Here is a 20,636-nt window from a genome sequence, read left to right as displayed (position 1 = left end):
CGTTCTCTCCATTTCACTTATCTTCCTCCATTTTTTTCTGCTTCATTTTGGAGGACCGTTTGGTGTGGAGCAGCCGTGCGGAGGAGGCCGTTCATCTGGCGTGGAGCAGTGTGGATCTGCCCGTCCAGGTTTGTTCTCCGTTCTCCATTCTCCGTTTATCTGCCGCACGTTTGAACAATGTCCACGAAAAGCCAAAACGGATGTGGGACATCCGTTTGCCTTCGACGGATGTCCGACTTCCGTCGACGGATGTGGGATATCCGTTGAAGGCCAATCGGACATCCCACATCCGTTTTGGCTCTCGGGATGCTGTAATTTTTTTTTTAAATATTTTAATTGTATGTAAAATTATTATAATTAGAATATATATTTGATATATTTTTTGTTAATTTTTTTAAATATAGTTATTTGATATATATAGTTATTTTTAGATTTTCTTTAACCTTTTATATTATTATTTGAATAATTTATAAATTTTTCTATTTATAATTTCTAAATGAATTGATTAAGTTTTTGAATTAGATATGTAAAATTTTATATATTTAAATTATTTTTATTTCTTGAAATAAATATTATTAATTTAATTGTATTTAATATTAGTAAATTTGTATTTGTATTTAATTTATTTATAGTAAATTTGTATCTGTAATAATATTTAATTTAATAATAATTAAATGGAAATTATTTAAATATTTTTTTAATTAATTACCTAATTGTTTCTTTTATTTAATTTTTGTTGTAGTTAATAAATTAATTATTATTAGTTTAATTTATTTTGAATTGTATTTTTTATAATTTATTAATGATATTTAAAATAATAATTTTCTTAATTTTTGAAATTAAACAAACAAATTATTGTTAGAAATGGCAAGAACACGTGGTGCATCTTTTAGTTCTCAAGGTGAGAGTTCTCGAGGAGAGAGTTCGTCGCAGGGCGAAGCTCGGAGAAGACCTACCGTTTCTGCTCGTAGAAGTCGTGCAGCTCCTATCCAGGATGACCCCATAGTTGAGGAGCGAGCCGTTGAGGAACAAACATATGAGGCGTATGAGACTCGTGGTGAGGAGAATGCATTTGAGGCCCCTAACAACGATGACGATGAGGAGGAGCATGCAGATGTTCATGACATACATGAGGATGTCGGTGGATTTCCTGGAGGTCCACGTGATGGTTCATTGCTGACACACTATGTTCAGCATGTAGCTTATGCTATTTCACAAGGCCGGGTGAGTGCAAAAATAAAATTTATTTTATTATTTTTTTAATAGAAGTTTTATTAAATATTGATGTGTAGGATCGAGGGGACACACTGAAGTTGATCTCGCACGGAAAAAAAGTAAATAAGTTAGGACCATGCCACGAGGGAATTCAACACATTGTGTTGAATTCCAGTTTGATGCCTCTTACAGGGATTTGTTATGATTACGTTGATAAGGGGTTACTCCTCGGATTCATAGAGAGGTGGCATTTTGAGACCAGTAGTTTCCATCTCCCTATAGGGGAGATGTCGATTACTCTTGATGACGTCTCGACATTACTTCACCTGCCCGTGATGGGACAAATGTGTGATTTGGAGGAGTTGGAGTTTGAGGAGGCTCGTACAGCCCTTGTGCAACTGCTCGGCGTTGATGGTGGCACAACAGGTGCTGAGATGGAGGACGCACGTGGTCCGAAAGTCAGACTCAGCTGGCTTAGAGATATATGTTCAGAGGTGTGAGTCGCAGCATTGAGACTATGCCGCTAGAGCATATTTGTTGCATCTAGTAGGATGCACGATTTTTTCAAATAAGAGTGCTAGTTCTATACGCGTGTCTTATTTATTGTTATTTAGAGACGTACACGCGTGTGGCAGATATGCCTTGGGTGTTGCTACACTCGCCTATTTGTACGACCAGCTCGGGGATGCGAGTCTCGCCTCCACGAAGCAGATGGCTGGATATTTGACTCTATTTCAGGTACAGTTATAACTTTGACATTTATTTCATGTATTTATTTCCATGTTCGAAGATGGATGAAATTTAATTGAATAATTATTTTTTAGAGTTGGATATACGAACATTTCCCTGGCATGGGGAGGAGGCGGTTGGTGACTTCTTACGATGATACCACACCACGTGCCATGAGGTGGCAGAGCCCTAGGCAGAGTTCCACTCTCGCAGAGATTCGGTCACAATTGGATGCGCTGACATACAGTGGAGTTGTATGGCATCCGTATGAGGGGCATCGGGGCATTCGACCATTCTTCGGCATCTGTATGTATTCTGGATGGATTCGGATTGGTGACACCCTTTGTCGTCATTTGCCTGAGCGTGTGCTAAGGCAATTTGGGTTTCAGCAAGACATTCCACGATCACCGACTACGGTTCTAGATGCAGATGTAGTGGCCATTGATCATGTTTGGTTGCACTTCAGAGCTCACGTTGTGAGTAATGTCAGACATGCAGCATCCCCTTTTGACTGTGTCGATGGGTACATTTAGTGGTTCAAGAGGGTTTCGCATCCTTATATTATTGTTGCTGCAGATAACGCGCGACCGGCTCTTGCGCCTAGACAGCGCCCCGATGTTCCACAGGAGGCACGACCCCATCGTAGATCGTCTCCACCTTCACCATCTGGCGCCCTGGTATGTTATTTTTCATTGCTTATATTATTAAATTTTGATCACCTTGTTTATTTAATTGTTTGATATAATTATAATGCAGGCTAGATTTAAGCGAATGGCGAGAATGTTACAGTCCTTGATATCGTGTTGTCATGTTACCAAGGGTACTGTTGCACATCAGGTGTCAGTGGACCTGCTTCAGATTGCTAATGAGGGCATCGACGAATATTTCCCAACTAGGAGAGGGCAGAGGCATGTGCGTGGTAGACGGTCGACGTCTAATTGATAGGACTTTGTATTTCATTTTTTTCATTATGTATTACAGGACTTTATATTTCCTTTTTCTCATTATGTATTATTTGACATCATATTTTCTTTTTATCTGTAATAGACATTTATAATTTCTTATAATTTCAATGTTTTCATTTTGAGTTACATGTTCTTTTATATTGGTTATATAGATGATCAAATATTTATATGTTTAAGTGGAAAAAAATAAGAACTTAATTAACAACAACTAATATTAATACTACATAAATATCACGAATAATAATAATATAAATATCACGAATACTGACAATAAGTACTTAAATAACAAAATATAATAGTGTATTTTTACATATCTTCATACATAATATAAATATCATGAATCACCTAAGTCAACATAAGATGTTGTTATGTCCATCAACTGTTCAAATGCGTGCATCCTACTAGTATAAATAGATGACCACACTCGTGCCTCAGGATAACAGTGGGTTGAGGACATGATATTCACCATGGGCAACGAACAACCTTCTTGTAGCTTAACCTGCAGTATAAAAATTACAATAATTAATTGAGTGATAAGTAATTTTAAAATGAAATCATAACAAAATGCACTTACCTGCACAAAATGACATCCATGAACATGTCCTATACAAATTAAGCGATGTTGAGTGATATCAGAAGGTGGTGTGGAACGTAGTGGGAAGATAGTATAATTTTGAGAGTATGACAAACACACTAAGATAACGTTATATCGGTTAGCAATTGCATAACCAATGTCTGGTAATGTCATTCACTTGCTCATGTTAGCCTGTTATGAATAAAAGTTGTTAGAAAAAAAATGTAATAAAGAAACTACATAAAAAGGGAAACACTTACCGCCAACATTGATTGCACCAACAAAGAGTTCCTCAGTTCTTCTAGTCTATCATAGCCTCCTACTAGGCTTGCATATTCATCACGCCATGCACTGAGTTCTTTGTACAACTCATTCCTGACAACGGGCCATGAATCTTCTCCGAGTCCCAACAACGCAACAATGCATCTATACCCACAATGACCATCAGCCACAACATCAACAACGTCCACAATGAATGGGTGAGTAGTAGAATGAAACTGGTCTATCATTGGAACTTTCCTTTTCTTCATTGCTTTTGGCTTTGATTGTAATTTACTTCTCACAGATGAAGATTCTATGGTTGAATGAAAGGCGTCCACATACTCAAAATATGATGGATCCCGCGTAGTAGACCTTTCACTTCGTTTAACTTTACTTTTTTGTGCACCCTTTGTCTTGACTTTATGTAATGGAGGGACCATTGATGTCAATGTAGGACAAACGATCTCAAGTAACTTCTGCTTGATGGTGACTTTACCGCCAATGTCAACCTCATTGAATCGTTCTTCTACTTGTTTCAACTCATCTTTAATGGATAACTGAGGCTTAGTTTCATTTAATTCAACATTTGAGAAATGCAATCTTCGCCATATGATATGAAATTCACCTATAGGGATCATCCTAGGATCATATCGTGCTAATTCACATGCACATGGGACACCAAATGTACGTCTCAATACGCATCCACACTTTGAGGAGTCCAATCCTATCTGCTGCACTATTTTCAATTCCTTAGCAATGAGATCCAATGCATATCGAGACACACGCCCAATAAGTTCTCTATATCTGTAGCCTTTAAAATGGTCACTCCTGAGTAACAAACTACCTTCAAATGACGCCTTAATCTTGTTGTGTTGTAGTATAATGACATTATGAATATTATCCCAACAAGAACATAAATCACCCATACTATTGCCCAGAACTTTCTTCAGGCTCCAATGAGCAGATTCAGCCCTGAAACAAAAAAAAAAACCTTCAACAAGTACAAATAAATATTTATCTACAAAACAAATAAATAAAATAACATTACAACATACCTATTTGTGGTTGTGTTCCCTAAATGCATTACTTTGTTCGTCCAGAACTTTACAAAGTATGTGCTGTACAGAATAATCCAAGTCTGATTCACATATTCAAAGAACAAAGGCCATGAACTGCTTGCGTATTGAAAACCATTCACATACTCAGCAAACAAGCTTTCATTAGCACAATCCATCACATTTTCCCATGCATCCATCAACACTTCCCAAACCTCAGTAGAATGAACTAACATTTTGCATTTAGCTTTAACATTTTTAAGGATGTGGAACCGACATAACATCTGATATGACTTAGGGAATACATTTGTTATGGCATTCATCAAAGCCAAGTCTCGGTCAGTGACAATGACTTTAGGACCACCCTCAGATGTTAAAAATAAACCTTTAAGCTTTTCCAAAGCCCATGTGAAATTACTCTGCCTTTCAGTAGACAAGAAAGCAAATGCTGCTGAGAAGGTTAACCCTGTAGACGTCATACCCACAATCTCAAGCAACAGAAGTCTATATCTATTTGTTTTATATGTGGAATCCATCATAAATACAACATTAAATGAGTTTAACAATTTGACCGCATCAGGATGTGTCCAAAACAAGTCAGTAACAACCTCTGAATCATCAGCACACCTACTCCAATGAATGTACTTATCCCGATCCAACAACATCATAAGTTGTTGTAGTTAAGTTCTGGACCCTCTTAATGATCGTTTATACGCATGCCTTGCGTTGTAGATTTGTTTAATCGTTGTGACATTTCGATCATTATTTTGTTTGAGTGTTAATAAAATATTTGTAGGTGTAACTTTCCTCTTTGTCATATCAACCAGTAATGACTTCTCACTCGTATTTAACCTGCCAGCATAAGGGTGACCAACTAAAGTTTCAGCCAACTCATGGTTGTGATGTCCACACATCACCTTCAACACCCATCCGACCCCATCTGAACATGATTTACCCTTTAATCTAAACGGACATTCACATTTACGAGTGTCGTATACACTAGTCACTGCATCAACTTTGTATTTCCTATATTTTCCCCCTCTTTCACATCCAAGTATGACGAACGTTTTTCTTCCCCGTACACCAGTAGCTATGTCAGATCTTACTATTACCACGACAAGTCCTAAATCATAAGTCATCCCTCTTACCCATTGAATTAAGTGCTCCCGTGAACGAAATATTTCATTTGTTGTAAATTTATTTGTTAAATCCCTCTCTACAACTTTGCTAATTGATGAAGACAAATCAAATTTCAAATTACAACCAATTTGAGAATCCATATGAAGATATTCATCCATTTTAAATAATAATCACCTACAAAATTATAATGAGCCTTATTAACATAATTAATAATTAATCAAACAAATATAAAAATATTAACATAATTAAATTATATATTTGATATAAATAAAGTAATAAGTAATTTTTTATATAATTATAAAATTGTTAAAGAATTAAAGATACAAAAATCATGTATAAAAAATATATATTTTACAAAATTATTACGTTTAAAAACTAATTATATATAACATCCAAAATTAAAAATTTAAATATAAACTAATATAAATATACATTAATCACCTACAAAATTATAATGAGCCTTATTAACATAATTAATAATTAATCAAACAAATATAAAAATATTAACATAATTAAATTATATATTTGATATAAATAAAGTAATAAGTAATTTTTTATATAATTATAAAATTGTTAAAGAATTAAAAATACAAAAATCATGTATAAAAAATATATATTTTACAAAATTATTAGGTTTAAAAACTAATTATATATAACATCCAAAATTAAAAATTTAAATATAAACTAATATAAATATACATTATTAAAATACATTAAAAATATATTCAAAAATAATAAATCAAAATATTAAAATATCTAATAAAATAATGAAACAAACCTAAAATGAAAATGAAGCCTTAACGGATGACATCCTTCAACGGATGTCAACATCCGTTTAAGGCAGAACGGATGTCGACATCCGTTTTGCCTTAAACGGATGTTGACATCCGTTGAAGGATGTCATCCGTCATCCGTTCTGCCTTAAACGGATGTTGACATCCGTTGAAGGATGTCATCCGTTAAGGCTTCGTTTTCATTTTAGGTTTTTAGGTGTTATGCGAAGCATTATTGGACTACGCACCTGGAGAGGAAGCACCACAAGCGCGCTTTACCACAAACGTTCTGCACCACAAACGCACTGCACCACGAGAGCAACACTATACCATCACAAGAGGAAGATTGCTTGATAATTTTTTCCACCACCACCGACCTTTGCAACTTGTAGTATCTCATTAGAGAAACGAATAAGTATAATGTTAAAATGAAAGAAAAATATTTTACTCATGCAAGGAACTATATAGGTTATCAATGAAATAGGTTATGTTGGGATAAAATTAAAAAATAATAACCCTAAAAATAAAATTTTACTGAGGAGTAAAACAGTAAAGGGGAAGTGGAGGGAGAAAGATGTGGTGGTGAAGGGAGCAACACCCTAAACTCATTTAACTAATTGAAATTTATTAAAACAATTATTTTTTAAAATCCAAATAAAGTATAGCTAATTTAATTTTTAGATTTGTCTTTTAAGAAAAATAAATTTAGCTTTTCAATTCGATATACCTTAATCACTTGATTAAGCGTTTGTGTATTTAAAACTTTAACATTTAAATTCTACATTTTTATTAAATTCATTTTATTGCACTTTATTTGATTTGATTGAAAAGTGGAGCAGGATTGATCCTTTCACTGTTTGGAGACATGTAAAGTACAAAAAAAGTTAGGATTATTGAGTTTTGTCCAAGAAGAATTAAAGAATGAACAGGCTAGCTGGTTGTATAATGTCACGTGTTTTTATTTGGGATATTTAGGTCACTTTCATGCACTTTTTTTTTTGTTAATATGTTTTACATAATAATAGAATAATTTATCTATAACTATGTTTAGTATTTTACTAATTTATTAATTTTTATATTTTGTTTTCTTTTCACCTGTATTATATTAAATGTTTACTTTAGATATAAAATACTTATTAATATTATATTAAAATCAACTATGGTATATTTGATTTGGTCTTTTATTTTTGTAACAATCCAGTTTTCTTTTTTAACTCATACATAGAAATATACTTAATATCATAAAGTCTTAGCAGCATTATCAATTATAAGTGAGTCGATTAACGTTACATTTCTTAAGCTAGAGAATATGGTTATTTCATAAGTGTTTCAAAAAAGTAGACTATGGTCTTAATACTGTTTTCCAAAACACACGTGCATCTAAGCTATCTCCATTTTAATATTTAGTGTCCGATTTCCATTCTGGACTACTATCCTCATCAGCTTTAATATGAGCTCATTTATTAAAAATACGATAATTACACAAGAAAAAAAACAAAAAAGATACACAAAAATTTAAGAGTAAGTTAATTATCACAAAAAAAAAATAAGCTCGAATTTAAAGATATCATATCTTTCACAAAAGTTATTAAAATAAATATTTAAGATATAAGAAAAATAAAATTATTGACTAAAGTTCAAGCATAACTCTTGTTTCCTGAATATTGTGGTATTGAAGGAATTTGTGAAACTCTGCACTTAACTTGTCATATTAACTTTAATTTCTTTCTTTTTTATAATTTTTTAATATATGTGACTCATATTCATCAAGTACGGACAAAGTTAACTTCATTAACTCATTGAGATGATCATCTTTCATATTATATCATCTATCAAGTAAAGTCTTATTCAACACTTACTACCTAGTTATCTTCCTTTGTGTAAGTTAGTGTTATGAATAATTCAAGTGTGAGTTAAAGTCCCACATTAGATAAAAAAAACAATTAAACATTAGATAAGATAAAAACATAAACTCATTGGCTTGAGCCTTTGAGTTCAAAGTGATATCAAATTCCTTATATGTGGGATAAGAGTTAATGTCACACATTAGAAGTGGTGTTAAAACCCGAAGAAAATATTTCTAACATTTAAATCACTTATAGGAGGAAATATTTCACATTGAGACCACTTGAAAGAACCGCTCCTAGTGGGGAGACTCCTAACACCTATGTTTGTCAATTTTTAAAGTGGTGCTCGACAGTGCTTACTTAACACCCAACGGTGATGCATCAGAAACTAGTTTTAGTATAATTTAAGTACCGATTAAAACATGCTTTATACATTGGTTCTAGATCCAGTATATATACAGAAAAAATAAAAAGTTTTCACTTTCTATATCGATTTTAGAATCGGTATAGAAAGTCCACTTGGGAAAGGGAAATTTTGTAATGAAAGTTACTTTTTATAATGGTTAAGTCGCTAACTGGTATAGAAAGTGTCACTTTTTACAGGTTAAGACTCCAATTAGTATAAAAAGTGACACTTTTACATAAGAAATAATGTTTTTTTTAAATAACAACTTTATTTCTACTCATTACCACATATAAAACCTGCGTATCATTATCCAGGACAACCAAACAATCTAATATTATTTTCAATTTGTAATAATATAATACAATCTAATATTTACATGGAATACAACCCTTACCTAATATTTACATGGAATATAATCCTTACCTTATATTTACATGGAATACAATCCTTATATAATACTTACATGAAATTTCATAAAATACCTAATATCATATTTTATAAACACTCAAAAGAAACGAAGCTCATTACTCCTGAACTTCCTTTAAGACTCCTTGTTCCATTGGAGATATGTCATTAAAAACCTACACAATGAACAGTTTGAGTCAACAATCTTTTAGGCTTTGTTCACTTGAATGGATTTAGGGGAGAGTGATTGAATGGATTTGAGAGGATTTGAAGGTAAATTTTTTGTTGTTTATTTGAGTGGATTTTGGAGGTAAGTGAGAGTGGATTTGTAAGTAAAGTTTGTGAGAATTAGTGTAGAATTTGATTGATGTGACAGATTAAAAAAATTTACTTCCAAATCCACTCTCACTTACCTCCAAAATTGACTCAAATAAACAACAAAAAATTTACCTTTAAATCCTCTTAAATCCATTCAATCACTATCCCCCAAATCCATTCAAGTGAACAAGGGCTTAGTGATACATACTTAAGATGTGAGTTAAAGATTTTACATCTTACCAAATCTCATGAGTCAACAAAGTTTACGTGTATGATTTTATGCATGTGCCTCATCACATACTATAGACACTCAAAGCTCGTTAGTTGACGTGAGTACATAGTGTAAAAAAGCTTTTTAAGTATGTTATTTTGGGTTTTTTAAGTCTGTTTTAGAACAAACTTAAATTCAACAAACTTAAATTTTAAATCTGTTATTAAGTAATAGACTTAAATTTTAACTATGTGAATCAACAAACTTAAATTTTTCACTCAAAATTACAAATCCAATCATACAATTAGCACCTCAATCAACCACCAGAAAATTCATCTTTCTTATATAAGTTCTCATACACAACAAAGATGAAATTAGAATATAATAAAACAATAATTCCCTCAATTCAATTCATCTTCACAACCAAAGAAATACACCAAGAACCCATAAATTAATCCAATCACATTCTTTACATAACATAATACAAATTAGAAATAGGAGGAGAGAAATTGGAGCCATTAGTAATCACTCCTAAGAAAACCTAAAAATTTCTAACCCTAAAAATCACTATAATACAAAGATTACAATCTAAAACCCTAAAAGATGCGGCGAAAACGACGACGCAAGCGGCAGCAACGGTAACGGCGCGAGAGGGGAGACAAGGCGCGACGGCTATGATATCTGTGCCCTTGGACGCAGAGGTATAGAGATCTTGCACCAAGATGAAAGTGGAGGGCATGAGCAGGTATGGAGGAGGCACATGAGGGGAGATAATGGAGAAATAAGTGTTGTGTTATGTGAAGAAAAAATAGGTTAAAGATGAATTTAGGTTTAACTGATATATAATTAAAGTCTTGTTTTATTTGAAAAGACTTAAAATATTAATTTACGTATAGTAGAAAATTTAACTGATACAAAAATTGAGTTTGTTTGTATTTTAACATATTAAAAACCAAAATTTATGTTTGAAATTAACAGATTTAAAATATAGACTTTTATTTACAAAAGTGTCACCGCACATTTATTAAGTCTATTATTTTGAAAACAAACTTAAATTGATAGACTTAAAACACTCTTTTTGTAGTAGTGATACTCTAAGTTAAATTCATAGAATATTATAAACTTAATAATTGTATTTCGAGCCGCAACTTCTTTCTAAGAGCGATATGTTGTCCCTACAACCACGAATAAACCCCAACCACTTTGTAAAAGTTAAGGTAAATTGAAATTATGCCTTAATGGAACTTAGTAAAATTAAATTACATAACCCAACAAATAAATTAATTAAAACCTACGCTTAGTGTACTTTTAATTACCAATGTATTAGGTTTATTATGTAATGAACACAAGAGAACCACAAGAGATTTCTGAGGAATAATTACTAGAAACTGCCAATAACAACTACAGATTCAAATAATATTAGATATAATTAAGTTTTACCTAAATATAATTTAATTGATAAAAGACATACTTACTATTGCAAATAAGGTACTAAGTACACTTCTTCTTTTCCTTTTTCAAATGCATCTAATAGGTACTTTTGCACCTCTTCACCATTATTCCCAACATCTTGAATGACAACCGGGTCAATAAATTCATGTATGTGAACATTCTTCCTCTTAGTGCACCTGCGATGTAAATACCATAAACATTGGAAATGAATAATGTTAGAATAATGTATTGAATATATTCAAACTTGATAATAATAATAAAAGTTCACTTACAACAACCAAAGTTGTATTACTAATATACATAACATACCATTGCCATGCAGAACTTCAAAATCATCTGTCTGACATATAGAAAAAGGGAGTCGAAGATCCTGTTTGTGACTTTAAGAGACATTTTTTGTTGTATAGGTTATAGGGAGATAGTTGTTTCCATTGCACCGAGTCGTTCTAGAATTGTCAGTTATGGCGACAATTCATTCACATATTCCTCACCTTGTACCCCAACCTACTATACATATTTAAAGAATTAAATAACTTTAGTATACACCTACAGACACAAAAAGTGTAATTAAAATAATTAAAGACAAATATATCTTTTACAATTGCTTTTGCTAATCTAATTGGCCAAAGGATAAAATGCTTAAGAGATTACTCCACTATCTCGATCTCTTGAGTGGGTACAATGACTCGAGCAGTAACATCACAAACGTATACAACCACCAGCCTCATCATATCAGTTGTAATGGTTTCATGGTGTATGGTTGACCTCAATATATACATTTTACCTAAGATAACCAAATAATATATGTAAAATAAATCAAACAACATAATTTGCCAAACAAGTATATGCCAAACAATATAATTAGGCAAATTACCTAAAGCCACCAAGCACTCGAGGGGATCATCGAAGAGGTCGTACTGCATCATCATTGGGAGAAGCCTCTTGAGAGGGAACAACACAACTCCTCTTTATTCTTATGCAAATAGGAGAAGGTTGTTGAGTGGGATTACTAGGCTCGGGTGGAAAAGAGGTTAACCCTGCTCACATGTCTTCTAATAATCGTACCCTTATATCAAAGTACTCCTTCTCAATCTCGTTCATCTTCTCCTTTTTTTTCTTCTTCTTTGATAGACTTGATAATTTATTCACTAATATTTGCTTTACTATGATGAGCTAATGAAGGACCAAACAATTGTTAGATGCTTACAAATTTTTCAACACCACAAACATATCCAGGAAGTTTTGGACAACCAGTGCCAATTGCTAATATGTCTTCACATCCCTAGAGAATGAAAGATCCTTATGTGCTTTGCTTCATCAACTCATTCAACAACCTAAAAAATTTGAAGTTAAAATTAAAAGAATATGTTAATAAATATTGAAAAATAAATTGGTTTAGTTACACTGCAAGAAAAATTAATATTATTGACGGTCAAAATCTGTCAGTAATGCTTAAAATCTGTCGATAAATATCACAATCTGGTTCATCTTATTCTTCCTCCCTCCTTTCATTTCTTTTTTCATTTTTATATTTTTATGAGTTTTTTCATCAATAGATCACTCATAACCCCTAAACAACCACCAATACAACAAATCTAACTAGTGTATTTAGGAGAATTAAAATCGTCACAACCATCATGCAAAGGAGAATAAAAATCAGAAGGCACCATCACTCCAACTTGTTTTCGCATTCTAAGATCTGAGAAAGAAAGAAGAACGAAAGAAAGACGTTGCTGGTATTCCCAGATACCAGAGAAGCGGTGTGAGCAGGGGTTGGTTGGAGAAGCTAAAACGCAAACACCGTAAAAGGAAAAGAAGATCACTTCAATGTTGTTGGTGGCCTACCTGAGCTTGGTCGATGACAAAGGATAGTAGTGAAAGATAGCGACGAAGGGCAGCGCTGAAGGGTAGCGATGAATGGTAGCGATGAAAGGTAGCAACGAAAGGCAATGGTGGTGGGTTGCAAGAGAGAAGTTGAAGAAAATTTTTGTTTCTTCAACTTTAATAAAAATGAGATATATGCTACCATTGAACGTGAGATTTGGACGAAAAATTTATCGCTCATTTCACCGACAAATTTATCGATGAAAAATATATGTCAGTAAATGAAATGTATTACCAACAAATTTATCGACGAATGTTTCTGTCAATAAATGAAATATATATTATCGACAGATTTATTGGTGAAATTTTTCATCGATAAATGAAATATGTATTACCAAAAATAATTTTCTTTAATAAAGAATTTGTCAATAAAATTTGTTGATAATTAAAATTTTATAATCTGTCAGTAAAATTTATCAATTATTTAAATTTATTGTTGAAATTGTTTTTGTTAGTAAAATTTTGTTGATAATTTTATGAATTATTGTAGTGTTACTTATGCACCTAACTATTGCAAAACGTCAAAATACGATAGAAATTATATTAAATTTAAAGGATCACTTATCTTAACCATTTTTACTAAAATTGATGATTAAAATAACACAAAAATTGAAAAATGCTAATTTTTATAGAGTGAATAGAAATTTATTCAGTTTTGAAATCTGATCAATAAAATAAAATAGTATATATGAAAAAAAAAATTAAAAGAAGAAGTATATAAAGGAAGTGATGTGAAAGAGCTTGAGAGAAGAAGGGATAGACACGTTGCAAAGCTACCTTTTTGCTTCCCTTCCCTTTCCTTTTTATTTTTTATATTTTTTCTTCATTTAAGTTTTCAACACCTCACGTCTGTTTCTATTTAATGCTTTAATTTATTTGACCAATGCTACCTTCATATAAGTGGGATAGCGTGATACTTGCTTTTAGAACTTTAAAAGTATGATCGTTGAGACAATTTAGTAGGTAACTCAAAGTAATTTAAAATCCTTTATAGTGAATGACGACTTGTTTGAATGAATATATTAAAAGAAAATAAAATTTAAAACTTTTTAGAAAATATTTTAAATAACTACAATAACAGAATATGAAATCCATTCAAAATAGAAAGAAAATAAAATTTCACAACTTGTGATTTTCTTTTTATACATGCATTTACATATATATTAAAAAGATATTAAATTGTTAAATATTAAAATTTGACTAATATTTTATAGTAAATTTTAATTTTAAATTTTTATATTTTAAAAAAATATTTTAAAAATAAATTCAATTACTTAACCAGACAAAAAAATTAAAATATAAGATGTTTTAATTATTCTATTCAAACTAAATATTAAAGAAAAAAGTTATAAAGAATGCAAATATCATACATTTCAATTTCTTAAGAATATATCTTAATCATGTCATATAAGAAAGATGATAGATAATTGAATGAAGTAAATTAAAGAGGGAGAAATAGATATAAATAAAATAGAGAAAAATTAACTTCTAATTTAATTCTAGTATTTGTAAATTAGAATATGATTTAATGAGTTTATTATGAACATATAATACGTTTTTTTTTATTAGACTTATCAAGAGGGTTCTGTCACGAGAGAGTGAGAAAATTTGTAGGGTTCAAAATATTGTTATATTATATATTTCTTGTTTTGTTGATGGTTTCTATAAAATTTGAAAATGAGTAGATTGACTTAATGACTAAACAACTTGACGTAGCTCCTTTAGAAGAATTTATATAATTATTAGTGCTATTCAAATTACACGAAATACATTATATTCGAATTATTTATAAATAATTTTTATTTATTTTGTAAATATTTTTATTTAAATAAGTAATTAAAATATTATCACTTTTATTACTGTACTATTATATAAAAATGATTTTCACTTTTCACCCAATTCTTTTACAATTTTAATTCGAAGTAATTATTTTTTAAAATTTAACGTTTTATTTTTTTACCATTCTTTTTAAATTTAATTATTTTTTAAAACTAACATAGCTTTTATAATAATTTTTTTTAAGAGGATTACATTTAGGTGGAAGAAGAAAGAGAAAAATTTAATTAAAAATATTCGAATTAAACATAATTTTTTGTGGAATCAAACTTATAAAAAAAATTGGCCATTCATACTCTCTTTAGAAAATGCTAAAAAATTACCACAAAATTCACTATATGATCTCTTCAGACTGAAATTTGTGACCCATGTGGTGGACAATCAGCATCCTTAAAAATCTAGAACATATTTTTTCTACATAATGACTAGGATGTTACCAAAATCAAATGGTTTTTTAAGCACAAAATTTTGCATATTCTGTTTACACCGAAGAATTCATCAAAGAAAAGCAAATTGTCACAAGAGACAAAAACAAGTACCCATCACCTAACTGAAACCAAACATGTAGCCTCATGAAAGAAAATAAACCAGAACCATTCATCCATTCACTTACCAATTGTGCTACGAAACGGCACCGCTTTGTCCCCAAGCTAAAATGTCACCAACACTTTCGAATGGAGTGACAGTTTCATATACAGCAACGTTCCACTTCTCCTTATAAAAAACAAACACATCTTAAGCACTTCCCAAAAGCTCAAACAATCGAACATTCTCGTACCGGGATAACCATATCCCACTTCACAACCCAACCACAAACAATAATGTTTTCGTTCAGATTCCCTGTTCCACTCGTGAACTCGCCTTCTTCTCATTCTTTTCACTCTCACTTTTATTATCCTCTTTATCACCGTTCCCAAACACAAGGACTTGCCGTCACTAAACGCGGTTCCTTCGCTGCCCCTGCCTGTGTGGCGCTTCGGGATGATGCAGGCGAGGGGACCTCTCTCGCCGGAGAGTCGCCTGAGCCTCTGCCGGATGAGCTGTCGCCGGAACTGATGCCGAAGCACGTGGCCGTTATCATGGACGGGAATGGGAGGTGGGCGAAGTTGAGGGATCTGCCGCCGTCAGCGGGGCACCAGGCGGGGGTACAGTCGTTGAGGCGGATGGTGAGGCTGTGCTGCAGTTGGGGGATTAAGGTTCTGACGGTTTTCGCGTTCTCCACGGATAACTGGGTTCGCCCCAAGGTCATTATTGTCTTTTCCTATACGACACGACGCCGTTTTAATAATGTGGTTTTACTGAAGGTTGAATGTGGTGGTGCAGGTGGAGGTTGATTTCTTGCTGAAGCTGTTTGAGAGAACCATAAATTCTGAAATCGATGCTTTTAAGAGGTACTGTACTCACTTAACAACTAAATTGCTTTGCCATTATTTAGGAGGAAGAAAAATTAATTTTCCATGGTTTAAAATTAATTGTATTAGAAATTAATATGTGAACCCTTCTTTCTATTTTTTTTCCCTTTTAGTTTGTCTCTAAATTAATTATAGTTTATACGGAAATTTATTTAAAAATATAAAAGATGATTGTGAAGATAGTAAAACTATAATTAAATAAAATATGAGAAAAACATTATATTTATGTTTTAGATTGACATTAAAGTAATTCAATTTATATTTACGACTGAAATTCAAAATGTTAGGTCGAACCATTTTGAAAATTTTAATGTTGGTTCCTGAACTAACTTTTGACTTGGGTATTTTATCCTGTATTTTTTTTTTTTAAATTGAGTTCCTATAAATTTAAACTTGATATCAATTGTCATTTTTTTTTCAATTTTTAAATAAAATAAATCTTTGTTAATATTGATTTATACGATAACATATATCATAATTTTTATTTAATATATTAGTTTGTATGAATTTTTGTTTATAATTTTTGTAACACTTGAATTTAAATTATATTATTCCTTAGATATTAAATTAAATAAATAAGTATTTAAATATTTTTTAAGATGTTAAATGTTATAACTTTAAAATCTTATATATACTTTATATAATATAAAATATAATTATATAAATAAAATACTATTTTAATAATTCTAATAATTAAAAAATAAATAATTTTTTTCAGAATACTATATAATCTCTATCACAAATTTAACAAACATTAGATATAATTATACGTTATTATATTTTTATTTTATTATTATCACATCATATTCTTCTTTTTTATCTTATCATATCATAACTTATTTTTTTCATATCATGTTGTTTAAATTAGTTTTAAAAGTATTTCAAGAATTATTTAAAAGAATAAATATAATTGTATGAACAAAATGTAAATAAATATTTGTTTTAAGAATAAAATGTAATCATTAATACTCCAAAGATTAAAAAAAAAAACTATTAAAACTATACGCAAAACTCACAAATTCTCTAAAGAATAAAAATGTATTTAAATTTAAAATAATACATTTACCCCTAACATTAATTTTTGCCACACAAAAATTTGAAATTTGTGTGTTATTATGAAAAATATTCGTTACAAAATTAATTACTAGAGGTGTTTAAATTTCATTATTGACAAAATTGTTTATACGTTGGTTTATAAGTATCTTTGAAAGGAATTTTGGAATCTAGGAACATGTTTAAGAAAGAGTTGTCAGTCTATATTAAATTTAATTAAAATTCAGTAGATTTCATATTTAAAGAAAAGGCAACTTACCATTAAACTATTACAATTATGGTTTTGCTTACTTCGATAGAAATTACTAAATCACACTCAAAAGTGATAACTGATAAGTAACCTAGTGATTTAGAGAAAGAATTTTTAGATAGTAATTTATTTATATGAAAAAATTGGAATATTTTATAATAAAATATGTAGTTTAAATATTTTTTTTAAGAATTTACCGGAGTAATTTGATTAATTAAAATTATTTAATTTCGAATTTCAGTTGGAAAAATATTAAAATCTGATATGTTTTTACTAACGTATTAAGAATGATTTGAAAGAGAGTATTCATAACTCAATATTATTTTTACGGATAAATTAAAAGATGTTTTAAATAAAATATGTTGTTAGAATGTGAAATTTTTAAAGAATTTAAAATTGTAAAAGATTATCGTAGAAACTTATTAAGTAAAATTGTATAATTTTAAATTTCATATAAAACTAAGAATTTGAAATTATTTTCTCATGAATTAGTTTTTCTAAATGGTTGTTTTTAAGTTGACAAGTGGCGGAATTGGTTTTCATTGACATTACTTGTATTATTTAATGATAATTTTTGTATTTGATAATAACTAAAATACTTTATTTAAATAAAAAATGAGAATTATTAAATTTACACTTTTTTTATCTATGTGAAATATTTTAAAAACCACACAATTTGGAATTAAAAAAGTAATATGTTTAACTTTTTTTTATAAAATTTTAAAATCTGATACCTAAAATATATTCACGTCTCATTTCTTTTTCAATGTCCTAACCATAAAATTTAATAAAATTATTATTATTACTATGTTGTTGGAAAATAAAAAATCCTTATAGACTTAACAAGTGTCACTGTAGAGGGTTCTATTTTGTACTTTGCTTTTTATTTGTGGTCCATCCCTAAATTCACTTCCCTATTTCTAGACTTTTCGTCTGAATCACATCACTTTACAAACTCACAACCTCCATAATTCAAAGATGATAAACTTACAATTATAATCAATTTTTCGTCTTCTTCTATTTTAACAAATTAGCCTTCATATGTACATATATCAATTAAAAATTAATAATAATATGTAAATATTTTCCTTTAAATATATAATGAGATAGCAAATTTGTTTAATAGTTATGGATATGTTATACATCCTTTTAATACAAAACTTAAGACATTTTTCATGGCATGAGTAACTAAATATACATGTAATTTCTAAATTTGGAATTTGTTAAATGTTTGAAATGTTTTGAATTATGAAATAAAAAAAACCATGAAAGAAGATAATATAAAAATGGAAAAAAAGAGAGTAAATAAATAAATAAATTTTTACACATACAAATTTTTTATATTTATTTCACATTTTTTTATTTTCTTTTTAAAAAAATATAAAAATTCATTTTTTATGATGATTTTATCTTAAAAGTGTATTGAACGAACGTAAATATATGTCCTCATTAATTAAAAAGAATAATTTTTTTGTTGATTTTACAGGGAAGGAATTCGAATATCTGTGATCGGAGATTCATCAAAGTTGCCGGAGTCTCTGCTGAGACTGATAGCAAGTGCAGAAGAGGATACGAAAAACAATACAAGACTTCAACTTATTGTGGCAGTGAGCTACAGTGGAAAATACGATGTTGTTCAAGCATGTAAAAGTGTAGCGAAGAAAGTGAAAGATGGTGATCTTTACGTAGACGACATCAATGAAAACATAATTGAACAGGAATTGGAAACGAACTGCACTGAGTTTCCATACCCTGATCTACTTATAAGAACCAGTGGTGAGCTTAGAGTGAGTAACTTTTTGTTGTGGCAATTGGCCTACACAGAACTTTACTTTAACAGAGATCTGTGGCCAGATTTTGGAAAGGATGAGTTTGCAGAAGCGTTAAGTTCATTTCAGCAGAGACAGAGACGCTATGGTGGACGTCATTCATAAGCCATTTCTCACCAATCTTCATACCTCTTCTTCATAACATATACAACTATATTGGAAGTTGTCAATGCCACCTTTTAGGCATAAGAAAGCACCATCAAAAGATGGTTATATTTTGTATATTCATCAACAAACTGGTATTAAGAGAAGAAATAAATCTTAATATAGAGTTATTATAGTCTTCAAATATTCTAAAATTTACTTTTTCTTTATTTCTCTTATTTTTATCACTATTTTTCACACACACGTATATATTTAACCATTATTTACACATTTTTATTGTGACTTTAATCCTAATGTATACTAATAGTGTAAAAATTATTTTATACTCTCATAATTAAAAATTATTAACTTTAACAATCATAATTTTAAAAATTATATGTAAGGTAATTTCTAATAAGATAGATATGAAATTCTTATATTGATAACATGAAAATTTTATTATAAGGTAGAATTTCTAGGTTTTTAGACTGTGTTTATCCTTTTAAAAAAGTCATGAATTGTAGAAAGAATATTGGAAAAACATGTTGCACAGATTTCCCAATTATTAAAATAAGTAAATGAAATCGTGTATTTACGCTTTCAAGTTGTATGTAAACGGTGACTTCTTATTTATCAAAAAATTCTTTAATTTCAGCCATTTTTGTTATGTGTTCATTTTTATGATTTATATGTAGTATTATTTAGTTTGAATTATAATACATAAAATAACGGTTATCCCGCATCCCCATATTGAATCATAAATATTTAGTCACTAGTGCAGAAAAGGCTTTAGACGTCTATTTTTTTGGTCTTTTGACGTCTGATCTGTACCCGACGTCTTTGTGAGTGACGTTACTCAGACGTCGGGCGTATACCTCGGACGTCTATATAGACGTCTGATGTAGTTAGACCCGACGTCTATATAAACGTCCAAGGT

At 30.4% G+C, this 20,636-nt stretch overlaps 3 protein-coding genes across 3 annotated transcripts; 2 read left to right on the top strand and 1 right to left on the bottom strand.

Moving 5' to 3' along the window:
- The first annotated feature begins 864 nt into the window (after positions 1 to 864).
- Positions 865 to 1,455, top strand: LOC148204396 (uncharacterized). Its single transcript, XM_088116427.1, has 2 exons — positions 865 to 1,224; positions 1,408 to 1,455. The coding sequence occupies exons 1-2, from the start codon at positions 865 to 867 to the stop codon at positions 1,453 to 1,455; spliced, it is 408 nt and encodes a 135-aa protein (XP_087972553.1).
- Positions 1,456 to 3,243: 1,788 nt separating this feature from the next.
- Positions 3,244 to 5,938, bottom strand: LOC148204395 (uncharacterized). The gene is made up of 5 exons (XM_088104303.1): positions 5,652 to 5,938; positions 4,800 to 5,426; positions 3,740 to 4,716; positions 3,484 to 3,644; positions 3,244 to 3,408 (listed from the first exon to the last, which is right to left on the bottom strand). The coding sequence occupies exons 1-5, from the start codon at positions 5,936 to 5,938 to the stop codon at positions 3,244 to 3,246; spliced, it is 2,217 nt and encodes a 738-aa protein (XP_087960429.1).
- Positions 5,939 to 15,800: 9,862 nt separating this feature from the next.
- CPT4 (Undecaprenyl pyrophosphate synthetase family protein) lies at positions 15,801 to 19,904 on the top strand. Its single transcript, XM_047302669.2, has 3 exons — positions 15,801 to 16,315; positions 16,395 to 16,462; positions 19,273 to 19,904. Exons 1-3 carry the CDS (start codon positions 15,893 to 15,895, stop codon positions 19,718 to 19,720), a joined length of 939 nt encoding a protein of 312 aa, XP_047158625.1. The 5' UTR covers positions 15,801 to 15,892; the 3' UTR covers positions 19,721 to 19,904.
- The last annotated feature ends 732 nt before the right edge of the window (positions 19,905 to 20,636 follow it).

This window comes from Vigna umbellata, chromosome 1 (genome assembly GCF_029865625.1).
Source record: "Vigna umbellata cultivar VRB3 chromosome 1, Vumbellata_1.0, whole genome shotgun sequence".
NCBI lineage: Eukaryota > Viridiplantae > Streptophyta > Magnoliopsida > Fabales > Fabaceae > Vigna > Vigna umbellata.
This window is presented reverse-complemented; position numbering and strand designations above follow the sequence as displayed.

Excerpts from the sequence above, each read along its gene's own strand:
- LOC148204396 (XM_088116427.1), top strand. The coding sequence starts at position 865 with ATGGCAAGAACACGTGGTGCATCTTTTAGTTCTCAAGGTGAGAGTTCT. Across the intron at positions 1,225-1,407 it reads ATGCTATTTCACAAGGCCGG|GGATTTGTTATGATTACGTT; the intron begins GTGAGTGCAAAA and ends TGCCTCTTACAG.
- LOC148204395 (XM_088104303.1), bottom strand. The coding sequence starts at position 5,938 with ATGACTTATGATTTAGGACTTGTCGTGGTAATAGTAAGATCTGACATA. Across the intron at positions 5,427-5,651 it reads GGTCACCCTTATGCTGGCAG|GTGTGCTGATGATTCAGAGG; the intron begins GTTAAATACGAG and ends TCATTGGAGTAG. Across the intron at positions 3,409-3,483 it reads ATGGATGTCATTTTGTGCAG|GTTAAGCTACAAGAAGGTTG; the intron begins GTAAGTGCATTT and ends TTTATACTGCAG.
- CPT4 (XM_047302669.2), top strand. The coding sequence starts at position 15,893 with ATGTTTTCGTTCAGATTCCCTGTTCCACTCGTGAACTCGCCTTCTTCT. Across the intron at positions 16,316-16,394 it reads ATAACTGGGTTCGCCCCAAG|GTGGAGGTTGATTTCTTGCT; the intron begins GTCATTATTGTC and ends GTGGTGGTGCAG. Across the intron at positions 16,463-19,272 it reads GAAATCGATGCTTTTAAGAG|GGAAGGAATTCGAATATCTG; the intron begins GTACTGTACTCA and ends TTGATTTTACAG.